General features: G+C 44.1%; 1 protein-coding gene across 2 annotated transcripts in view; it reads right to left on the reverse strand.

Moving 5' to 3' along the window:
- Positions 1-1,376: 1,376 nt before the first annotated feature.
- CLIC4 (chloride intracellular channel 4) overlaps positions 1,377-22,480 on the reverse strand; it is a 31,295-nt gene continuing 10,191 nt past the window's right edge. For both annotated transcript variants that reach the window (XM_032709954.1, XM_032709953.1), the window contains exons 3-7: positions 14,526-14,635; positions 9,015-9,140; positions 7,991-8,097; positions 6,606-6,787; positions 1,377-5,234 (exon numbers count right to left, since the gene is read on the reverse strand). In XM_032709954.1, the coding sequence (XP_032565845.1) occupies positions 5,070-5,234; positions 6,606-6,787; positions 7,991-8,097; positions 9,015-9,140; positions 14,526-14,635 (690 nt within the window). In that variant the 3' untranslated portion in view covers positions 1,377-5,069. The remainder of the gene's footprint in view (positions 5,235-6,605; positions 6,788-7,990; positions 8,098-9,014; positions 9,141-14,525; positions 14,636-22,480) is intronic.

The raw sequence follows: 22,480 nt of genomic DNA on the forward strand, positions 1-22,480 counted from the left end.
CACAAGCAGCTCTTGCAGCAAATCATGATTACACACAACACATATCAGATATCCCAAGACTACTGACTTTGCCATGTGGGACAAGCATCCTCTTCCCAGCTCAACACTATTCCCTGTCCACCCTGTCAGCTCTCAGGGATGTGTGTGACCAAACTCAGACCAGGTGACTGCAAACCTCACTGCAAACCACCTCTGACCACAACCCTGAGTCAGTAAAAGCCTGGAATGGACCTTCAGGAGCATCCAGTCCCAGGGACACACACAGGGATCCAAGTACATAATCCTACCCAGGGTTTAATTGCTGGATTTGCAGCTCCCACCACCACCTTCCTGTGCCAGCTCAAAGTCAGGTGATGGCATCCCAGATTACAGGCCCCGGGAATGTCTCCTGAGTTCCACAAATTTCCTTTCAAAAACAAGAATCAGAGCCCAGCTACGCCTCAAACACTCATCAGACAAGAGATTGATGTGATAATGCTTGGGAAGTTTGGAAGAAAACTTCCACTAGTGGCTGGTGGTCTCTGCTCTGCAGAGCCAGGGCCTGATTGACACCCCCAATTAAACCAAGGCTTAAAAACCCCCGGGGTTTGCCAGGGCTGGTTGAGACATATTTGAAAGGAAAAGACAGTAAAGAAACACGTCTGAAACTCAGAATAAATCCACAGATTATGTAGGTGGGACCAATCCAGTCTCAACTCACGGAATGGCCATTTAATGGGTTGCCTGGGTGGAAACAAGTTGAACCAAACATGAGAATTTTGGTGTCTTTTTAATCAAGTTTCACAGGTTAACTCTGAAAACCTGTATTCTGTAGGTAAGCAGGCTACCAGAACTTGTTCTGAAGAGCTGCCACTCAAAATCTGAACAAAATCAACCTTTTCATAATTTCCTTAAGAGTCATTATTTCTCAACTTGGTTTTAAGAAAGTTCTGACTTTAAGGGGCACAACAGCAAGTTATGTTAGAAATAACATGTATTCTGCCTGAAATCACACCACCACTGAAAAAAACAACAACCCTGAAGGCCAAAAATGGAGATTATAATTACCACAAGGCTGTGTTGTACAGTTCAGTACCACACTGCAGACGTAGACAACACACGTAAGTCTTCAGAAATAAGAGAAAGATCTGCTTGGTAGTGAAAATATAATTTTATTTAACAATAGCTGCCAGCAGTATACTGGTATATCTGTAAAAGATGTTCCAGAGAGTGAAAGACACAAGCAAACTACAATAAATTGTATCAACTCTTCAAGTATTTCTGCAAACAACGCTCTGATCCTTGATGTCCCATCTCGGGATCCCAACTCTGCTCCCACCTCCTCCAGAAGAGAAGCGTCAGGAGTTGGTGGCACAGGTTCTGAGGCAGATGAAATATTTATTTTTTTTTTTTTCACTTGGGACAAAGCCTCCTCCTGAAAATATTAATTGGACGTGCTCAGGTAGTTCTGAGTGGCAAAGAGCACAACAAAGCTGACTGTGCTTCGCCACTTTTTGTTCTGCTCCCAGATAGGCATCAGCGGGTTTGGCTCGAGCACCTTCCACTTATTCATGTCTGTGCTCCTTTGATACCAAATGCTAATTTGCTGCTTTAGCATAAAAATTTGATTACATCTCTCTTCTTATCATGGAGCTGCATGCAGCTCTCCGTCGGTCCAGACATGCCCACTGTGGAAAAAACCAGTAATTTTATGGGAAAATGCAAATGGGGGGGGGGAAGAAAAAATGCTACGAGGGAGGGACTGTGCGTGTGGGACATCCACAGGGAGCAGCAGGGAAGAGCTGGACAGGGAAGCTTTGGAGAGCATGGAATTGCTCCAGAAGTTCACATGCCTCTTGTTCAACAGGCAGCTCTTCCACAGAAGGGATCTCTTGGAGAAGGAAAGCTTTGTTAAGGGGAAAAAAAACCCAACCCTACTCATGCATATATAGGATAATCTGTTCTCCCACACAAAAACAGGGTGCAGATGATGGATTTTCCCTTTGTGTTCAGGAAATACACAAGTCACCTGTTTTAATGCGAATTTAAGCATATTTCAGCTTGAGAATAAAGTAAGTTATTCAGCATGCTAATACATGCAACCAACTTGCAAACTGGAATGCCAACTTGAAAGGGTAACTGCTGTTTTTAAATTGTAGAAGGGGCTTGAAGCAGCATTTTAAATTTAAACAGGGGGCAGATTAATTGCTGTTTGATGAAATTAAAAATGCATTTAAAGATCAGATTGTAAACAAGTTGACAGAAGTCAAGAATTTACATAGTTATGAAAGGGCTTTTTTAATTAATGTGGAGCTGGTGATTGGGGCCAGATGAAAGTGCTCTGCCCACACCAGACGCTGAGCCTTCCCCCAGTGCTCTGCAGGGATCACCTACGGAGGTGAGAGCAGCTACTCTCCAGGACATTCCTGGGCTCTCCCGAAGCCAGGAGGGGCTGGGCAGCTCCTGCCACAACAAAACTGTGCAGCAGGAAGCCCGAGGGACAGCCAGTGCTCTCACACACAGGACAGTTACCAGCCTCGCTGGGATTCCACCTCCCAGGGAAAGGGAGATAAGAAATGCATTAGTTCCAGCCAGAGCTCTGCCTTTGTTTACAAGCTCTCAGACAACAATCGTTAACGAGCTGCAACGGTTTGGAGATTGCCTAAAAAGCAGAGAGGATTTATTATCTCCACGGGACAAGCAGTGTTTAAGGAGCTGGGGATTTGTTTGCAGCAGCTGCACCCCAGAAACTGCATCCAAGAGTTTGGTGCTCACACCCCCCCCGGGGCCTGTGCACCACAGTGGGCACAGCAGGGCTGATCTGCCTGGAAAAGGGCTCCTAAACCTCCATTCCTACAACTGCCAAGGGCCACCTCATCTGCTTTTTTTAAAGGGGAGTTAAGAACTTTAAAGGACATGCCCACAGTCACGTTGCTTCCTACAGTTTTGTTTTTAAAGGTGAGCTATGATAGCAAAGAGCACCAAACCAACGAGGGCTGGGGAGTTGGTTTTTTTTTTTACCCTCTATAGTCACTAAAAATGCTGTTATCTAAATAAAAAAGATTTTTTTCTAGATGTCACGTTGTAGCAAAGACTGAGCCCCTACAGAGGATTATTATGGCTGAGAAACTTTATTCAGGAGGAGAACGTGACATTAGAATACAGTGATTATTAAAAGGCTACAGTTTAGGTTTTCCTAACCAGGTCACTCTGCAGCATTTCCTCTCTGTGCCTAAACACCTCTGCAATAAATCAGAACAGGGACTAAGTGTATCTAACACAGTTGCCTTTGAAAGACAAGTAACAGGATTTACTAACTGCCTTTATATTGGAATTCTAGCTCTAGGAAGGCAAGACAAGGCACCACAAGCCATGTATACAAATATGGATCTGGTTCTCTACCTCTTCTATGTCAGACTAACTCCATGGGTATATAAAGTAGCAAAAGCAGGACGCCTGTAAAAGTCAGGCTGGTTTTCAGAAAGCCAGTGCTTACCAAAAAAATTAGTGTATAAAAGTGTTTATGTGAGCATTTTCCACGTTATTGCAGAATGTTAAATATTCCAAGAACAACCTAGCAGGAATAGCACTTTCCAGCTTCTAAAATCAGTTAAATATAAAAGTATCTTTACAAAAAAATAGGCATATAAGTCTAGCATTCTTTGGAGTTGTTTATGATGGTCTTTTAAAAATAACCTAACAGTTCACTTCATGCGTCAAACTCATTAATTTTAAACATGAAAACTATTCCCTGGTTTAGAAATATTTGAAAATTGCTTTTAAAAAAATTGTAGTGCTATTCCTCAGCGTTGCTGTAAAAAGGTTATGTATAGTAGTGCAATGATTATGATCATGCAAAACTGCAGTCTGGGTGCACACACAAGCAAATTGGGATAAATTCAAGGACTGGATTCCACACACCCTCTTCTTTACTGAAGTCATCAACAGATTTCCTTTCAGGAAAAAAAACAAAAGAACAAACCAACCTGCATACTAAAATTTAAGGCAAATGTTCTCTTTCAAGGTCACTTTAGCTTTCTTCAGGAAAGAAAGAGCATATAAAAGTTCCCCAGAGGTTCCCATTTCATGGCTCTCAGGTCATTTTGCATCACTAATCATTGCACTGCTATTCACACGTTACCAACTAGGACACTACAGGTTACATGGACTTGGTTTATGACAGAACAGGGTTTGTTTTTTTTTAAGTAAATATCACCAAAAAGACCTATACAAAACAAAGGCTCTTAACTACCAAAAAGAAACCACTTGCAATTTTTCAGGTGGACACATGGCAGCTTCCAATTCTGCTGTTTCCTGATGGCCAAGGGCATCCTGACAAGTATTTGTCTGCTGCAACTCAGAATTCGGGACAGAAGTAGGTGTTTGAATCTCATCAAGCTCTTGAAGACACAACTAAAAACCACCTCTGAGCTTTGAACTTCCTGCTACAGCACTCAAGCCTAAATTCAAACTTCCCTGATGCTGAGGTCCTTCAAATCCAAGTTCCACATTGAGTCCATTCTCAACCACTACTGTGACTTCAAATCCAAGAGATTTCTTTTTTTCTAATTAAAAAAAAAAACCAACAAAACATTTCCAAATATTCTGCAAATGGCTCTTTTGGATAATAAGTTCCCTTCTCTATGTGAATAGGATAGACAAGCAGGTACAGTTCAATGTGTCACAGGTATGACAACTGTGTACAGATCTTCTGGAAAAGCAATAAATTCCAAAATACATAAATATTCCTTGTACCATACAGCGAGACAGTGTCCTAAACCAATTCATGGACAGGGACCAAACGTTTACAGAGGAAAGCAACAGGGGCAAGACAATCCTTCACACTGAAGAATCCAGAGTTCCCCCAGTGCAACACGACTGCACTAATGATATTCAAAGGAGGTAAGGAAAAACAAGCCTATAATTAACCCTGCAAACTTTAGGTAATTACTGTACCTGGTCTATCCACCGTAACTTTGAATAACTGCGAGTTCATGCAAAAAAAAATTGCTATATCTTATGTGGAAGGAGCAGTCTGTTAGAAGCATTGTTATGGAATATGCAGGAAGTCATCCTTCAGCAAGTGCTGATTACTTGGTGAGTCTCTTGGCTACATCACTGTAAGCTATTTCGATTTCCTTGTCTCCAGGACAGGTGTTGGTGAACTCATCCCTGCTGTAAGCATTCGTCAGGTATCTCCAGATCCCTGTCATCTCCTTGGGAATCTCAAAGTTGCGGTACTTTTTGGCCACCACCTAAAGCGAAAGAATCGGGTTATGAATTTGCATCCTTCCACTTAAAGCACTTTTCCATGGCTGGTCACTCTCCTGTGAGGTTGTCCTTCCAAGTAGGACACTCAGAGTCATTCCTAAGGCCAGCAGAAGCTGTTCCCCAGGGATACACCCGGCCCTGGCAGCTCCCTTTGGGTTTGTCCTCAGCCAAGGAAACATTCCTGCACCCAGGCAGAAGCTGATCTGTGGCTCCATCTGCAGTACAGAACTGACACAGATCCCTGGAGACAGGGAGGGAAACCAAACCATGGTCCTACAGACACACCTGCACTCCTCTGGTTATCCACCTCTTCCTGGACTTCCAACTTTTTTTCTTTTAATACAATCCTTTTATTTCACTTTGTCATTTCCTTGGTTGCACACAGGGCAGTTTTCCCTACAGGAGTGAGCAGATATTCACCTTAACCACCAGCTGCTCACCTGATCTCCACCTTCCCTCTTCCACCTCACTGATCTGAGCACTAAAACTGCCTGTGCCCACAGGGGTCAGGGCAGCAAGAGGGGTTTGGGTTCTGCCAGTTCATCCTCTGCCTACAGGTTCACACCTCCACTGAACCCAGTGCTCCAGCCCCAAAGCCCTTGTGCAAGACCCAAATCCTGCTTCAGGTACTGTTAATGCTGTAGTTAAACTTACATGGGAATCTACAAACAGCTGGAATTAGCTGGGCTTTAGAATGCCCCACACAGCTGGAATTAGCTGGGCTCTGGAATGTCCCACAATTGGAATTAGCTGGGCTCTAGAATGTCCCACAATTGGAATTAGCTGGGCTCTAGAATGTCCCACAATTGGAATTGGCTGGGCTCTAGAATGTCCCACAATTGGAATTAGCTGGGCTCTAGAATGTCCCACACAATTGGGATTAGCTGGGCTCTGGAATGTCCCACAGTTGGAATTAGCTGGGCTCTACAATGTCCCACAGTTGGAATTAGCTGGGCTCTACAATGTCCCACAATTGGAATTAGCTGGGCTCTAGAATGTCCTACACAATTGGGATTAGCTGGGCTCTACAATTTCACACCCATCTGGAATTAGCTGGGCTCTGGAATGTCCCACAATTGGAATTAGCTGGGCTCTGGAATGTCACACAATTGGGATTAACTGGGCTCTAGAATGTTCCGCACAGTTGGAATTAGCTGGGCTCTAGAGTGTCCCACAATTGGGATTAACTGGGCTCTGGAATGTCCCACACAGCTGGAATTAGCTGGGCTCTAGAATGTCCCACAATTGGAATTAGCTGGGCTCTGGAATGTCCCACAGTTGGGATTACTGGGCTCTGGAATGTCCCAGGCCATCAGCCTTTTGTCCTTCATCCTCCCAGCCCTCCAAGGCTCTACCTTGACAATGTGCAGCTTGGGCAGCAGGTTGCAGTCTGCCAACGTCATCTCGTTGCCGTCCAGGAACTTGCGCGTGGACACGGCCACGTCCTCCATGCTGTTCTCGTCGATCTCGTCGGGCAGGGGGGAGTTCAGGTACTCGTCCAGTTTCTGGAGGGTTTTCAAGAGGCCACGTTCTAAGGCTGCAGAGGGAGTTTCAAGGGGTTTTTTTTTAGGAACAAAACAAATGCTCATTTATAATATTGATACCAGCCACAGATCTGATGAACCCCTCATCACTGTGCTCCCCAGAGCAGCCCGTACTCTGAAGGATTTGTAACCCCTGTGCAATTTTTGTGGCAGCAGCACTGCTGGATCTGGCTTTATGGTCACCAGTAACACTGGAACGGAACCAGAACCCCTTTAAATATCCCACACGCTCAGGTTATTTAAAAGCTGGTTAATACACGAGTTTACACTAATTTAGAACACTCTAAGACTGTCCACAAGGGTTTATTTTTGGTTTAAAAAGTGGCTTATGTCAGTTTGTTAAGACCGTGCCTAACTGGCTTAGAATTAAGAATTAGAATTGGAATTAAGCTATGCTGGGGTTTGGATACATTTAAACATAATCTGTTTAACGTCACACGCTCAGCAAAGAGCCACGACCAAACACAGAGCACCCGGGAGGTTTCTGGAATAGAGCAGGTTTTGGGAATGCATCAGCAGAGGGCAGCACACCCCACAAAATCCCCAATTGTTTCTCAGCTGTTTACAAATATTTTGCATCTCCCCGTTTGAAATGCAGCACAAAAGGCCTCCTGGTTCCCTGGCTTTGGTTTTCCCTCAAAGCACACTGAGGATGAAAGAGTTGTGCTAAACTATTTGAAGGTCCAGCTGTGAACTCTCTATCAATTATTGATCTCTGTGTTACACCGACTGTTTTCCCTCCACACACAAAGGTCTTGATGCTTTAAAGAAAGCAACAGGGACTGAGCTCAGCTCAGAACTCTGAATGAGAGCCCTCAGTCCTGCAGAGGGCAAATAATCAAGTGCAACAGATGCACAGAAACTCAGGCACTGGGGTATGACACAAACACTGCATGAAATTTGGTTCTGGATGTTAAAATGTTTGTACTTTATTCCAGAGTTTGGACTGGCTGTAAATATCCAATACCAGGGGTACTGATAAACCCTGCACACCCTGCTGAAATTCTGAGTGAACACTAACTGAAGTTCTCTTTCAAAGTGTTGAAATCTTTGAAAATAAATCACAGATTGAATTCCTGAGACTCTCCCAAGGGTGCATCAGTTTGTCAGTGAGACACTTCACAGCAAAGCTGCTCTGAAAAGCACAAGCCAGTGAAAGCACGTGTGCCCAGGCACTGCCCCCCCAGGTGACCCACCTTCATTAGCTTCTGGTCTAGAGTTTTTGATAAATGCAGAAAATTTGGCAAATATATCCATCCCAGCAGTGTTTGATTCTGGATGCTTTGGTGAAAGTTTTAGGTATCTGGAAAGCAGAAAGGAGTAGATCTACAGCACATTTAGCATAATGATGATCATCATATACATTAACTAGTACAAAATGGCCCTTTTTAAAAAATCTACATAATGTAGATTTACCAGTTTATCCATTTTCAGAGTTGCTTTTGAAATGTAATATCACACACTTCCATTTAAGATTTTTAAACCCACTTTTAAATCACTTTTCAGAAGATCACCAAAGTGTATCCCTGCTTTCTGAATCAGGCATTTGCTTCAAGCAGATAACAAACAGTTCATAGTCAGGGATCAAGCAGGTAAATAATAAAATACACTTGTGTGTTTCCTGTACACACCAAAAAAAAAAACCCAAACAGATGTCTTTTTCCATTTAAATTAATATCAGCTGTTCCAGCATATTGTGGATTCCAAATCTTTTAACAAAAAAAGTGAAGTCTCGCCACACTGAAAAGACAAAACAGTCTGTTAAAGGCAGTGTCTGGATTTTGCCTTTGCCTGCCAGCTGAGGAGAAGAAAGCCAACAGTTTGGGGAAAGCCTGAACACATCACAGCAGCTCCCCACTGCAGTTCATTACAAGTCAGGACTAAGTTTTGCAGAGCAGACTCATCTTCACCTGCATGGTTGGGACACCCCACCAGAACAGCCTGTGCCTGGCACCAAAAGGGAGTCACTGAGTTTGGAACTGCAGGAAGGATGACAGGACTCCACAGAGGACAATTGAAAAATAATTTTTAAGAGAAAAACACTTCTTAATATAAAGGTGAGGGAGCTGGAGAGGAGAAGGTGTGACAAGCAAGAACTCCAAATTATTTTCCATGTCTTCTCTTCAGTTTATTGATGCTGAAGAACATCATGGTTGGTGCAGGAAACCCCTGTGAGAACAGTGTTTATCTAAGGGGACAAATCACCATTTTAACACTTACTTGGGTGGAGCCAAAACATCTTCCAGGAACTCTTCAATCTTATTCACATCTGTTCTCACTTCCCCATTGTATGTGATGAAGGGGGGGTGAGTGCCTGGAGCCAAATTTTGAAGGTCTGCTGGTTTTCTAGGGTGAAATACAAACCAATAGCAGAGTGAGCAGGGGGCATCCATTCCACTGCCACAACCACAAAAGCACTGTCTGAGCTTTTCACATCCTTTCGGCTTTAAAAAGATATCACCAGTTTTCTTCTCAAAAAGTGAGTTTACAACCTGATTAGCATTTTGAATATACTTCATAACAATTTAAAACACTTAAAGCCAACTGCTTCCTCCTACCTCTGGCTGTGTTTATTCTCAAATCAATACAATGTTGACTAGCAGGGGGATATATATATATACACACACACACACAAACACACTCTCTCTTTCCCAAGCTCTGCAGAACAGTTTATATATAGCATAATCTGTGCTCAGTGATAATCCTCCCCCCTTCACACAGACCTGCTCTGGAAATGAGCAACTCTGATACAGAGCAGTGTGTATAAACCATTTATCACGTGCCCAGGGAATCTGGTTTAGACAAACTGACAGATGCTTAAACATCACGTTTAAAAATTATGCTGAAGGTTTCATCCAGTAAAAGAACTATTTACAAATAAGAGCAGCACACCTGGGAGAGGAATCCTGGACGTTACTGTGAGTACACACAAGAGAAACAGCAGTAAGATAAAATACACATTTCTAACTTTTACGTCAGTTTTGGCAGCACATCTCACTGTTCACTCCAGCTCCTTGCTCAGTAATCCCTACCCAGCTAAAACACCCTATTTTATAAGCAATTGGCTTCTCTCTCCTCTGGCTGTGCCTTGAAGCTGCAGTGACAAGGCCCAGCTCCACAGGTGTTTCTTTAAAGCTTCTGTGTCCCTGTCACCCCAAAACACCCAACTTAGCCTTCATGCCCAGCTCTCCCCTCTGCCCTGTCAGCAGAGTCAGATTTAAAGGTGAAATCAATAATGAGATGTGGATCCATCACAAGCTATAAAATCCAAAGCACCATCCAAGGAGCTGCAGCTGATTTCCCCAGTAAATCACCTGGGCATTAGTTGGTCCCACACCAGTGGCAGCAGAAACAGAACTGAGAACTGCCTGGCACTTGTGCAGCAGCACCACTCGACCCTCCCCTGGTGAAGGCACAGACTCCAGCCCCAGGACAACTGCTCAGAGGACACAGTCTGAGCTCTCCATGTCCACGTTTCAGAGGACAGGCTGCAGTTCCCAGTCCCTGCACCATCCCCGTGGCTGACACCCAACCATTCCCACAGGCTGAGCCACAGCTGCAGTGCCATTTGCCAGGCTGGGCAGAGCAGCCCGACCACCCCCTCCTGCTGCCCCAGCACCACCAACCACCAGTGGCCCAGCAGAGAGGATGCCAAGAGAAAGCTGCCCCTTGGTTACTGTTTGAACTAATGCAAACTGGACCATAACCCTTGGACTGGGCTTGTGCCTTGCACGACGTGGCCACATCCCCGAGCCAGCACCAGGCACTGGATTTACAGGAACTGGGTCTGCAGTTCAGGAAATCCTCCTGGCTGTGCTGGGCAGGGAAAGCACATCAGGAACATCCACACACAGCCATGGAGGGCAGCACAGAAAGCAGGGCTTTCAGGGGCACTCTGTGAGCTAAGCCCAGTTTACAAGTCCATCCTGTATAAACATGGTTTTCCATTTCTCACAAAAGGAAGATCCCCTGGCAGAATTTCATGTCCTGCCCACTGCTGATCCTTTCCCAGTGCCAAAATGTACTTACCTGGCACTACATGTGGGACTGAATGAGAAAACTGATTTTCATACTTTAGAATATTATAGACACTGCGTTAAGCCAGGTGACAGAAGTCTTATTAATACAGGAATTCAAATATTTACAATTTTTAACCTTCAGAGAAGTTATTTCTCACTAATAGTTGCCACCACTCTCTCACTTTTAGGATTTAAAGTCTGTCATTGGTTAATGCTTTAAGTAGCTTAACACTTCATTTAAATACAGCTTTGTAACTCCCAACAATTACAGGAAGTCCTCGTGGCTCACTTCCAATTTTGCATGTTGGAGAGATAAAATTCCTCAAGAGGAATGTTATTTTAAAAACAAACACAGGCAAGACCACCGGATTTGCAACAATACTATCAAAGGCAAGGCTTTAGTTCAGCAGCAGACTGGTCTGAGGAACTAACCAAAAACGTGTTCCAAAGAACCAGAGTGCACCTCAGGGACCCCAGAGCAATTTATTAATCCAGCCAGACCACCTGTATCTTTGAAGAAAAAGAAAGCAGAGATTAACATCCCCCAGCCAAGGCCCAAACAACACACAGGGTTTAACTTCCAGTTTGCTTCCCTTGCCAGGAGATCACAAACAAACCCTGGTTTACCACAGAGCAGCCACAGCCTTTAGAGCACCAGTACACAGGAGTATCCTTAAAAAGCTGAGAGTACAAATTCCCTTAACAGTCAAACAAGAAGGCAATTAAAAATACTACAGTGAAGTTTTACTTCAGAGATGAAACTGGAGAGCTTAAAAAGAAAAAAGCCAAACTAAAATTAAAAAAAAAAAAAAAACAACAACAAAAAACCAAACATCTTGAATAAGCACTCCAAGCAATTCCATGATGGCTCGTACCTGCCCCAAACTTTACCAGGGCTTTTGGAGGCAGGGCCACATAATTAAGGATCTGGCTGTCACTGCCTAATTAGGTGGGCAGGTTCTTTAACACCAGGTATAAACATTTCCTGGCTTTGCCACAGACCAGAATGGCAATTAGCATGCAGATCATTTCTTGGAGATCAGACAAAATCCAGCCCCCAAAAGTAGTGTGTGCTGCAGTGATTTATAAATGACACATGTACTGCAAGGAGTGGGGGGGAAAAAATCAGCAACAACCCCCCCTGTGCCCAGTTCCACAGCAGTGTTCACACAGCTCGAGCTGGATTCACCTTTTAATATTTCCTAATGTTGTTATTTAAACTTTCTCTGTCAACATAACTGTGAAACCACCCAAGGGAGATGTTTAAAACAGGATTTCAGATCTCAGCTGAAGGCAACTGGCCTGGGGTGTTGGTCCAAGCCCCACAAATGGTTTCTGTGCTGCAGCTCTGCTCTGGCCACCAGAACAAGTCAGAGCTCTGAAATGCTGCTGAGAAGGGGAAGAATAAAGCCTCTGTCTGCCCAAACAGAAGCAAGAGATGCACAGTTCCTTGGGAAGGGTGGGATGTGCCACTTGGTTTGCCCATGTGCATATTTTTTGTGTGTGTCAAGAGCAGAACTAAGAACTGCAAAAGGTTCTTTTGTTGGCACAGTGTGATGGGCAGTGCAACTACTGGAGGGGAAAAATACCCACCATGGAGTCAGCCAAGCCAGGCTCAGTTTTTCCAGTGTCCCAAGTTCCCCACTGGTGAACTTTTGTACCCAACCATGACCTTTTAAGCCTCACAAACATGTGCACAAATGATGTTCTGAGGCAGAGACATGGTTTGCAAGTAAAGCCTTTTTTTTTTTTGCTAAGAAAATAAATTCAGATGCTTAAAACAATTACTGCTGTGCTCTTCAACAGGAGTTTTTAGCAGGAACGAAAAGCAGAGAAGATAATTGAATTAATAATGTGCTTGAAAAGCAGTTTCTTGTGACAATATTAGAAGTATTAAGGCAACATCTAACACCTGTTATCACTCTGGTAATGACAAGGGAAAGCAATCCCATCTGGTACCAAACATTTCCTATTGAGCAGGTAGCTGGATTTGACATTCTACTATTCTTCAACTGGATATTGGTCAATCCACAATGTTGAAGTTGTATTTATTGAAGTCTAAAAGGAATTAAGTTTGTATCAACATCTATTAAAAATGTGAATTAGCTTCAGTGGTCCCCTGTTTCCTTTACCAGAAGATCCCTCCAGTGCACAACAAAAAGGTAGTTTTTATTTGACCTATTCCTCTGCACTTCCTTAATTTTGCACTTATTTCGTGTTTTCTCCTCCCCAGTATTTAAAAAACCCCAAACCCAAACGTGAAAGAAAGCTTTCCTTGTGTAAGGAAGGTCAACTTTAAACATCTGTAACCAATTTCTACGCTACAAGTTACTCTTACACCTCATTCCCCCATCCAATTAACTCAAAGTTGCCAAAGGGACACAAGTAAAGCCAATTCATCAGGCATATTTGGCATTTTAATGATACCTCTGACTGGTTCAGCAGTAAAAACGCTTCCAAACCTAAAATATATCTTTCCACCTTCCTCTCATCCCCCCACCCCCCAATAACTGCAATAAGTTAAATAACCCCATCATTAAAAGTAAAGGAAGCCCAAACCTACAGACAGTTCTGCTCCTGAGGTTTCCCCAGGCCACAGCTGGGAGATGTGCTCCAGTTGCTTTGTGGTCCTGGCAGCAACAAGATTTGCAGAGGCCAGAAAAGGTCTTTGAGCAGCTACAGATGCTCACCCAGCCCACAAAAGCTGCTTTCTCCTCCTGCCTCAGCCCCACCACACATGGAAGTCTTTAACACCCCTTGCCAGCCCTGAAGCAGCAACTCCAGTGATTTTTTTTTTTTTTTTAAATCCAAACAAACCACCTCCTTCAAAAAAAAAAAAAAATAAAAATTAAGAGGTTAAGTCCAGCAGGGTGATTTCTGCCTTATATGTTGGGTTCAGAGGAGAGCAGGGTGTTATTGCCATTGGCTTTATTCCTGACAATCAGGGTTGGAAGCACTGGCAGCCTCCCCCCTCTGTCTGTAGCTCAGTGACCAACATTGTATTACATTAGTGCTGGGAAAACATTACTTCACACCAAAAGCAAACACAAAAGCCTCTGCTGAATTTAGCATTGCCACTTTTTAAAAAAAAAACAAAAAAACAGAACACCCAACTTTAGGAAATTAAGACTCCTGGATTCACTTCTCACCTTTCTTACCCACTAAAGGATTCATTTTCTAAGTGGAGAAGCTGCTTTTTAAGTGACACACAGCACTGCACAGAGGCAGAATATTCCACATTTTATTCCTACTCATTTCACTTGTATTTACCTCCTGGGCAGATATTTTCCCATTGTTTTCATCATTATTATTATTATTATTGCAAAATAAGCAAAATTATCTTAAATTCTTGAAGGAAAGGAGGAGGGTGCACATTATTTGGGACAGTTATCCAATAAGCACTGGAGATCTGACCAAAACAGCAGTTTTCACTTGATGTGAAGTTAGTAAACACTCAATATTCAGTTATAACATTTTTATATAAGTTATAATATTCATGTTAAGTTTTCCAGGAGCATCACTGAACAAACTTAAGAGGATTTACCAGATCCCTTCTTTTTGGCTACAGACACTTATCAATAACCACCAATGAATGCACCATTTAAAGCAGTATTTGAGGACAGATCTTTCTTTTTAATTGCAGAGAATCAGCCCCTCAGACCTTTGTTACACCAAGTGCACTGCATTGCCTGATAAATCAAGTATTTCTTACCTCTTCAGGTCGACTGTTGTGACACTGAACACCACTCCCTTCAGCCAAAGGATCATGAACAGCCTCTGGGAAAAAGGGCAGTTTCCTATGCTTTCCCCATCGCTGCCAGCCTGCAGGAGAGAACACAGCACAGGTCAGGAGAGAACACAGCAGGGATCAGGAGTAGGACACAGCAGGGATCAGGAGAGAACACAGCAGAGATCAGGAGAGAACACAGCAGAGATCAGGAGAGAACACAGCAGGGATCAGGAGTAGAACACACATGGATCAGGAGTAGAACACACAGGGATCAGGAGTAGAACACACAGGGATCAGGAGTAGAACACACAGGGATCAGGAGTAGAACACACAGGGATCAGGAGTAGAACACACAGGGATCAGGAGTAGAACACACAGGGATCAGGAGTAGAACACACAGGGATCAGGAGTAGAACACAGCAGGGATCAGGAGTAGAACACAGCAGGGATCAGGAGTAGGACACAGCAGGGATCAGGAGTAGAACACACAGGGATCAGGAGGTAGGACACACATGGATCAGGGGGTAGGACACAGCAGGGATCAGGGGGTAGGACACACAGGGATCAGGAGTAGAACACACATGGATCAGGAGTAGAACACACAGGGATCAGGAGTAGAACACACAGGGATCAGGGGGTAGAACACACAGGGATCAGGAGTAGAACACACAGGGATCAGGAGTAGGACACACAGGGATCAGGAGTAGGACACACAGGGATCAGGGGGTAGGACACACAGGGATCAGGGGGTAGGACACACAGGGATCAGGGGGTAGGACACACAGGGATCAGGGGGTAGGACACACAGGGATCAGGGGGTAGAACGAGGCCATCTCCAAGTCCTCACAGTTACTGAGGGGTTTTAGTTAAAGGCAAACCAAACAGCAACTGAAATCTGCACTTTTATGAAGCCAAGTAACCCATTTACTTGTCATGTCCTCATGAAATGTGCCCCAACAATATTTCAGTCAACACAAGCTCTCTCTCACTGAAGATGATCCAACTGCCCCAGCAGCTGAACATCCTCCTCTGAGCAGCCACACCTTTTGATGGCAGGTTCCCAACACCAATATTGTTCTTTGCTCTTTATTATCCTTTTTTCCTCCTTCTCCAAGGCATTGCTAACTCACTGGAGTCCTCTTCCAGTTCCCTGCTCCTGTCAGCCCCTGTGCAGTGCTCCAGGGAGCCAACTGCACCCAGGAACTGAGAACCTTTATTGTACTGCAGGTGTTGGGAGGAAAGACATAACTGTGAGTACATAGAGACTTCACTGACAATTAAGTAATATTCCAAACCCATTTTTTTATAGACAATTCATCAATAAGTCTTTGTCCTGCCACAACAAAGGTCCATTAGACAGCAGCAGTAGCCCCTCAGGGCAGGCAGTGATGGCATGGATCTCATGATTGCTCTGACAACAGGGATGTACTGCTGAGCTGGAAAGTCTGAGTGTGCAGTGGGCAGGAATCAGGCACTGGAAACCTTGAATCTTGTTATAAAATTCAATCCTCTGAAAACTGGCTCAGCAGTTAAAGCAGCCACATATGTCAGATCTTAACGTGTACTTTATATCAGACAAGTTTCAATGGATTTTGCTTATTGTTATTAGAGTCCCTCCAAGAGTCATTTTAATGAGCACAGCTCTCAAAACCTGGCCAATTCTTTCATCATCACAGTGGGGAGAATGAAGAAAGACTTTGTAAATCAAGAGCAACAGCAGGATTTTCAAAGACCAGGAAAACATTAAGTTTTTCAGTGAAACTGTCTTAAATTCAGAAAGCTTTTTATTTTATTTTTTTTGAAAACTTATGGTGCCTTTGCAGATGAGGTTGAGTCTACTTTAATAGTTGTCAATAAATACCAGGACATGAGGATTCAAATTCATTTATGTTCCTGCAGCTTATGGACTCATTTCTACAAGTGTCAGCTCTGACTCTCCTTCCCAATACTTTGTTGTGGACAACAAACAGAGCTGTTTTCCTTCAAACCCTTATCAGTGTCATTAATGAAGACTTGAAAGAAAAAGGAAGTTGTCTTTCTGCCATAAATTACTAATTGCCTCCTTTATCTTTGGAAAGTAAAGCATAAAACTTGTAGCAGATTAATGATTGTCTTAAAAGCTGCCACGAGACTTCTCATGCTCAGGAGAACAAATTCCAAAAGCATCTCAGAAAGGATAAAACAGAGTCACTTTGGTTCCTCTGCTCCACACAAGCTCAGCCCACACCTCACAGCAGGTAGGTTGTTGTGTAGCTGTTGTAAGGATTCCAGCTCCGTGGGTTTGTGTGTTCCCACCTCAGCAGACACTTCCACGAGGAATGACTTCACTCTCTGCACTCCAGCTGTGCTTTATGGGTGTTAATAATTAACCACACTGCTGTCCTGCAGATAGCAGGGTGCATTTCAGCAATTCCCACCACAGTCACACTGCTGTGTTTACACTGCACAGACATTTCCTACAGGTAAATTGTAGATTTATACTCATCTACCCTTTTTTTTTTGCCACGTGTAAGATCTTATCTACTTTTGAAAAAGACAACACTTCACCCCATCTAGGGAAAATACACATTTTGTACTGCTCAGGCTAATTCACACTTTGAAGCAGAAACAATTCTTTGATTGAGAAATTATCTCGATCTTCAAGTTTTATGGGAACTTCAACCAAGCTACTCAGAGCAAAGTCCCTGAGGTTACACCACAGTAACAGCACAGGCTCTGTGCCCCCATCCCACTGAGCTTTACCTCACTTGGCCCACTGGAACCCAAAGCAAAGCTACTTTAAAATCACTGAACTGCACGGAAAAGTGTTTAAAAATTCAGGCACAGCACTGAGCTGTGGCTTTCATTCAGGTCCATCCTGCTCAGCCAAAGTCAAAGTGGCCAGTGAGGACCAAAAAAGGTCAAATGCATTTATGCTGCAGAGCCAACTTGTCCCAAAACTTTCCTTCTCTCCCAATGCAGGTTTAACATTCAAAACTAACAAACAACGAAGAGCATCTGCTTTTGTTTAGGCAAGGCAGGCTTTTTGGATGACCTGACTTAGAAATAAAGGATTATAGCCCAATATCATCCAGTGCCACGAACAAAACCTGATGCACTTTCAAAGCTGCAGCTGAGCAGCAGAACCGAGCACAGCCTCTGTCTCCAGTCAAACGTTTGTCCCACTTCTGCTCCAAAAAGTCCCAAGTTATTCTGAGCACATAGTGGAAAAGGAATGCACTCAGAATGCCAAGAAACTTTTGGCTCCAGTGCTCTTGAGCCAAGGAATTCTGCTCTGTAACTGTTTGCCTGAGAGGCCCTGTGTTTGCTGCAGCCCCTCAGCCAGAGCAGCTCTGTGCTGGGACACAGCACTGGGATCTTCAGGATCCCTCAGGACCTTCTCCACAGACTCACCAGTCTGGGGGATGTTTCTGCAAGACTCTCATTTTCTCCACTAGAACAGAGCTGTGCTGGCAGTGAACTCCAAACCTTTCAGTATTGCAGGAACATCCTGGAATTCTACACAACTTGTGGTGCAGGGGGTCAATCACGTAACAATTGTGCTTGAGCCCACTTCTAGAAGGCAGAAAGTTGTCATTGCCTTGTCTTTTAATCCAGGCCATAATATTCCAGGATATCTTCAGGGTCTAATCCTCATCACCATCACAGTAAAGTAAATTTCAAATGTTGACTTCTTTACACTAATGTCAGCCTAGAGTATTGTTAATTCGACTCGTTATAATTACTGTTAATTATACTCATTCTATACTGAGAAGCTTTGAGGTTTTATTTCAAATTCCTTCTAAAACCAGTCTAAAAATCTCAATCACTAAATAATGCCAACCTGGCCACAGTTAGGCTAATTTGTCAGTTCTCTGAAGGATATACACTCAAGAACTCCATCGTGTACCTGTGTTTCTCTGCCAGGTTTGCACCAGTAGGGATTAGGATCAGACAGAACAAAGTGCCACCCATCCCACAGGAAGCAAACAGGGTGTTTTACCTCCTGTGTTACCCTCTACAAGCTGCCTGGAATTAAAAAACTTCCAAAAAGGGTGCAAACCTCTTTAATTGTAAAATGTGGCACAGAAGGAGCTGAGCAAAAACACAGCAGGGCACTCACCCCCCAGTGTCACATGATAAACAAACAAAGCTGCTTTTTGAGGAAACTTAAATAAGAAAGTAAGTTCCAAAAGGAAGGAGAGAGTTACAAAGCAGTAAAACAAACCAGCCTGCTCACTGAGACGTCACCCTGGTTTATCACAGCCACAGTAAAACTACTGGCAACTCCCAATGCCAGGCAGCTCAGCCCAGGGAAGAGTGCCAGAGACTGGGAAAGGGAAAAAAACCAGAAAGAAAATCTACTTATCCCACTGTCTGGAAGTCTGAGCTGAGCTGATCCAGCCCAGGAAGTCACCTCCTCCCTTTCTCTTCCCCTGGAGCAGTGATTTCATTCAAAAGAGATTGTTTTTCCAAAAAAAAAAAAAATCCAAAAAACAACCCCCAGAGAGTACAAGTAAAAATACATCCGTTTAAGGGGCTAAACAAGCTAAGTGAAGAAAAAAAATCCATTTATATTGTGAAATGGTTGTCTTTGCAGCTGCATAAAAATTAACCTGACTCCTCACACAAGAACCTGCCTGGATTTACTTTACCAAGGTGGTGCTGGAGTTCATGGAAGACTAACAGGAAAAACAGACAAGCAAAGAAACACAAAGGGACACAAAGCCCTTATTGTGCTGTACAGACCTGAGAGCCTCGAGAGCAAACCAGAATTCAGACATCCTCGGTCTCAAGGGCCTGCAAAACTGTTTCAAAGAGCAACAAGGGAAAAGGCACCCTCTGAAAGTTTCCCAAACTGGATCAAGTGACTGCAGAAATAACAGTAAAGTCAAAGTGCATCTGTGAGCAATGTAATACAGAGCAATGTAAGGAAAATAAAACAAAAGGGCAGAGCACTTCAAGACCATTTCCTCATTTATCCAAAACTATCAAGGGAATCTCTCCCAGAACTGTCACACAAGAAGTGGTAAAAAATAAAGTTTGGATGAAAAGGGAAAAAACCCCATTTTAGATGTATCTCATAGAATGCTTTTCACCAGAGACAGCTGCTGGAGCCATTTGATTATCCCAGCAAGGAAGTCCCCACTCCCCCAGGTAAGAAATCTGCCCTCTGCAAAGTCTAGAAGAATTTGCCATGGCTGGGCTTCGCGAACGAAGATTTGGGAAGGCTTTATCCACATTTGTTACAGGCACGTTGGTGACTTATGAGGCCAATACGTGACAGACATATCCGGTTGCAAAAGGCACAACAGAAAGACTCCTTAGATGAAGTATTCAGCAAGACACGGTTCTTCCTGCGTTGCCTTTTCTCCTCGAGAGTGATCCTGCGTGTGTTCTCAAAGGAGACAGCTGCGTTGTAGATGGTGTGTCTCCAAGCCTCCCGATTTGAGGCCAGAGTGGACCAATTATGGTGATCAATATGGCCAAGGCTGAGATGTTGTTTCAGGGAGTCCTTGAATCTTTTCTTCGGGGCTCCTCTCTTGCGGCAGCCAGTGGCAAGTTCACCATAGAGCAAGATCTTAGGGAGGTGGTGGTTGGTCCTTCATCCTTGAGACGTGCCCTGCCCACCGCAGCTGTGTTCTCATCAGCATGGCCTCTACACTTGTGACTGCTGCTTGCTCAAGAACAGATGTATTGGTCACATAATCTGACCAGTGGATGTTTAAGATTGTACGGAGGCAGCGTTGGTGGAAGCGTTCGAGGAGACGCAGGTGGTGGCGGTAGATGACCCATGATTCGGAACCATACAAGAGAGTAGACAACACTATGGCTTTGTAAACACTGATCTTTGTGCTTTTCTTCAAGTGTTTATTACGCCATACTCTTTTGTGGAGTTTTCCGAAAGCACTGTATGCCTTTGCCAACCTGTTGTCTATCTCCCCGTCAATCTTGCCATCCGAGGAGATGAGGCTACCTAGGTAATTAAACTGCTGGACTGATTTGAGCTCTGATTCGCCAATGGTGATATGGGGATGATGGAAGACTTCCTGAGGTGCAGGTTGATGGAGAACTTCTGTCTTCTTTAGGCTGACTTCCAGCCCAAAGAGCTCAGCAGCATCTGCAAAGCAGGATGTTAAACGTTGCAGAGCTGCTTCTGTGTGGGCAACAAGGGCGGCATCATCAGCATAAAGCAGCTCCCGGACAAGATGGTTTAGGGTCTTGGTGTGGGCCTTCAGACGCCTTAGATTGAACAGGCTTCCATCAGTACGATATCGAATGTAGATACCGTCCTGATCGTCGAGGTCTGCTGTGGCCCTTTGGAGCATCATGCTAAAAAAGATTGTGAATAAGGTAGGAGCGAGAACGCAGCCTTGTTTCACACCATTCTTAATTAAAAAGGGCTCAGAAAGAGTGTTGCCATACCTGACTTGGCCGTGCTGATCCTCATGAAGTGAGATGATCATTCTAGAAGAATAATGTTCCACTAATAAACAGATTGGGGAACAGACAAATAAATGAGAGGGGATATTCAAATTTAGAACTCAAAAATCTTGAAATATGCCTCAGGTTTAACAATAATAAAAAAACCTGCTGAGAGAACTACATGAGCAAACCAGAGTGATGCAAACCCATGGCCTCAAACCAGCAGATAACAATCAGCCTTGCATGTTTAATGAGCTCATTCAAAAACTGAGTAATTAATAATAATCCTATAAGGATTACTGTTTTGAGAGGAAATGGTTTAAGGTAACAAAGTGATTCAAGTGAAAAACCTGCAGCAATTCAAAACTCCTGAGATAAAGGAACAGAGAACACAGAAAGGATGTTCCACACATGAAATACTGAAAAGGGGCTGGTACTGTCTGTCCAAATCCTTGCAGGCTCTGCCAAGCTGAATAAACAGGATTCTGTGCTGCTCATTGAGGGGTTTTCAGATAAGATGTAAAGAGTGACACCCAGGGAAGGATGTGCCAGTGTTTGATGGCACAGCAATCAAACACCTCCCTAGGGAGCTGCTGTTCCAGCTGCTCAGGCAGGGGATGGATGAGCTCTGGGATGTTCTGTGCAAACATTCCCCCTGCAAACCAAATCATCTCTGAGAGGGTCCCAGTGTCCCAAAGGTTGATGAAGCATCAGTCAAAGAATAAAACAGGTGACAAGGCAGCGAGGGGAGAGACCAGGAGCACAGGAGGGTCTGCAGCACACGGTGTTCAACCCCTGCTCACCCTCTCAGGTCTGTGGTTTGAGGAGGGAGCTGGTTTGTGTTTGCACAGCAGGAACAGGTCAGGGAGACTCAGGCCCTGAGTGGTGATGCCACTAAATCTGGTCCAACCAGCTTTATCCCGAGGGATGACAAGCCCACACTTCCTCCTGTCACTCACCTTCCCTCTCAGCTCACCCTCTGCCCCTCCAGGACAGGGCACAGCTGGTGCCACAACTCCCATGGGAAAGCCTTTCCCTCTGAGAGGTGCCTTGTGCCACCAGGCACATCAAACATGGAAGGGACACTTCCACACCCAAGAGTGGCACAGCACAGCAAACAGGGCTGAGACTGCTGACAGCTTAAAGAAGTTTCCTGGCCCCATAAACAGAACCAGGAAAGGTCAGAACCCCAAAACCACATCCTGCAAAAGATTCAGAGTATCAGAAGGACTTTTGTGGCACGTGTAACACAGATCAAACATTTCATTACTGGTACTGGAAACCTACAGGCAGTAGCAGCAGCACAGGCAGGAGCTTAAAACACTCATTTTTGTTGTCCTCAGGAACACTGACTCCAACCTCAACCTGCAAACGTTGTGTGCAGAAACCTGAGCCGTGGGATTTTCCTTTCTAACTCAGTTGTCCTGGTAAGTGTAAACCAGAGCACTGAAAAACCACATTAAACCAGACAATTTAAAGGTATCATAAGCGTAAATTAGTGGAAGTAAACACAGTCTCGGGCTCTGTGCTAT

This window comes from Chiroxiphia lanceolata, chromosome 24, assembly GCF_009829145.1.
Source record: "Chiroxiphia lanceolata isolate bChiLan1 chromosome 24, bChiLan1.pri, whole genome shotgun sequence".
Lineage (NCBI taxonomy): Eukaryota > Metazoa > Chordata > Aves > Passeriformes > Pipridae > Chiroxiphia > Chiroxiphia lanceolata.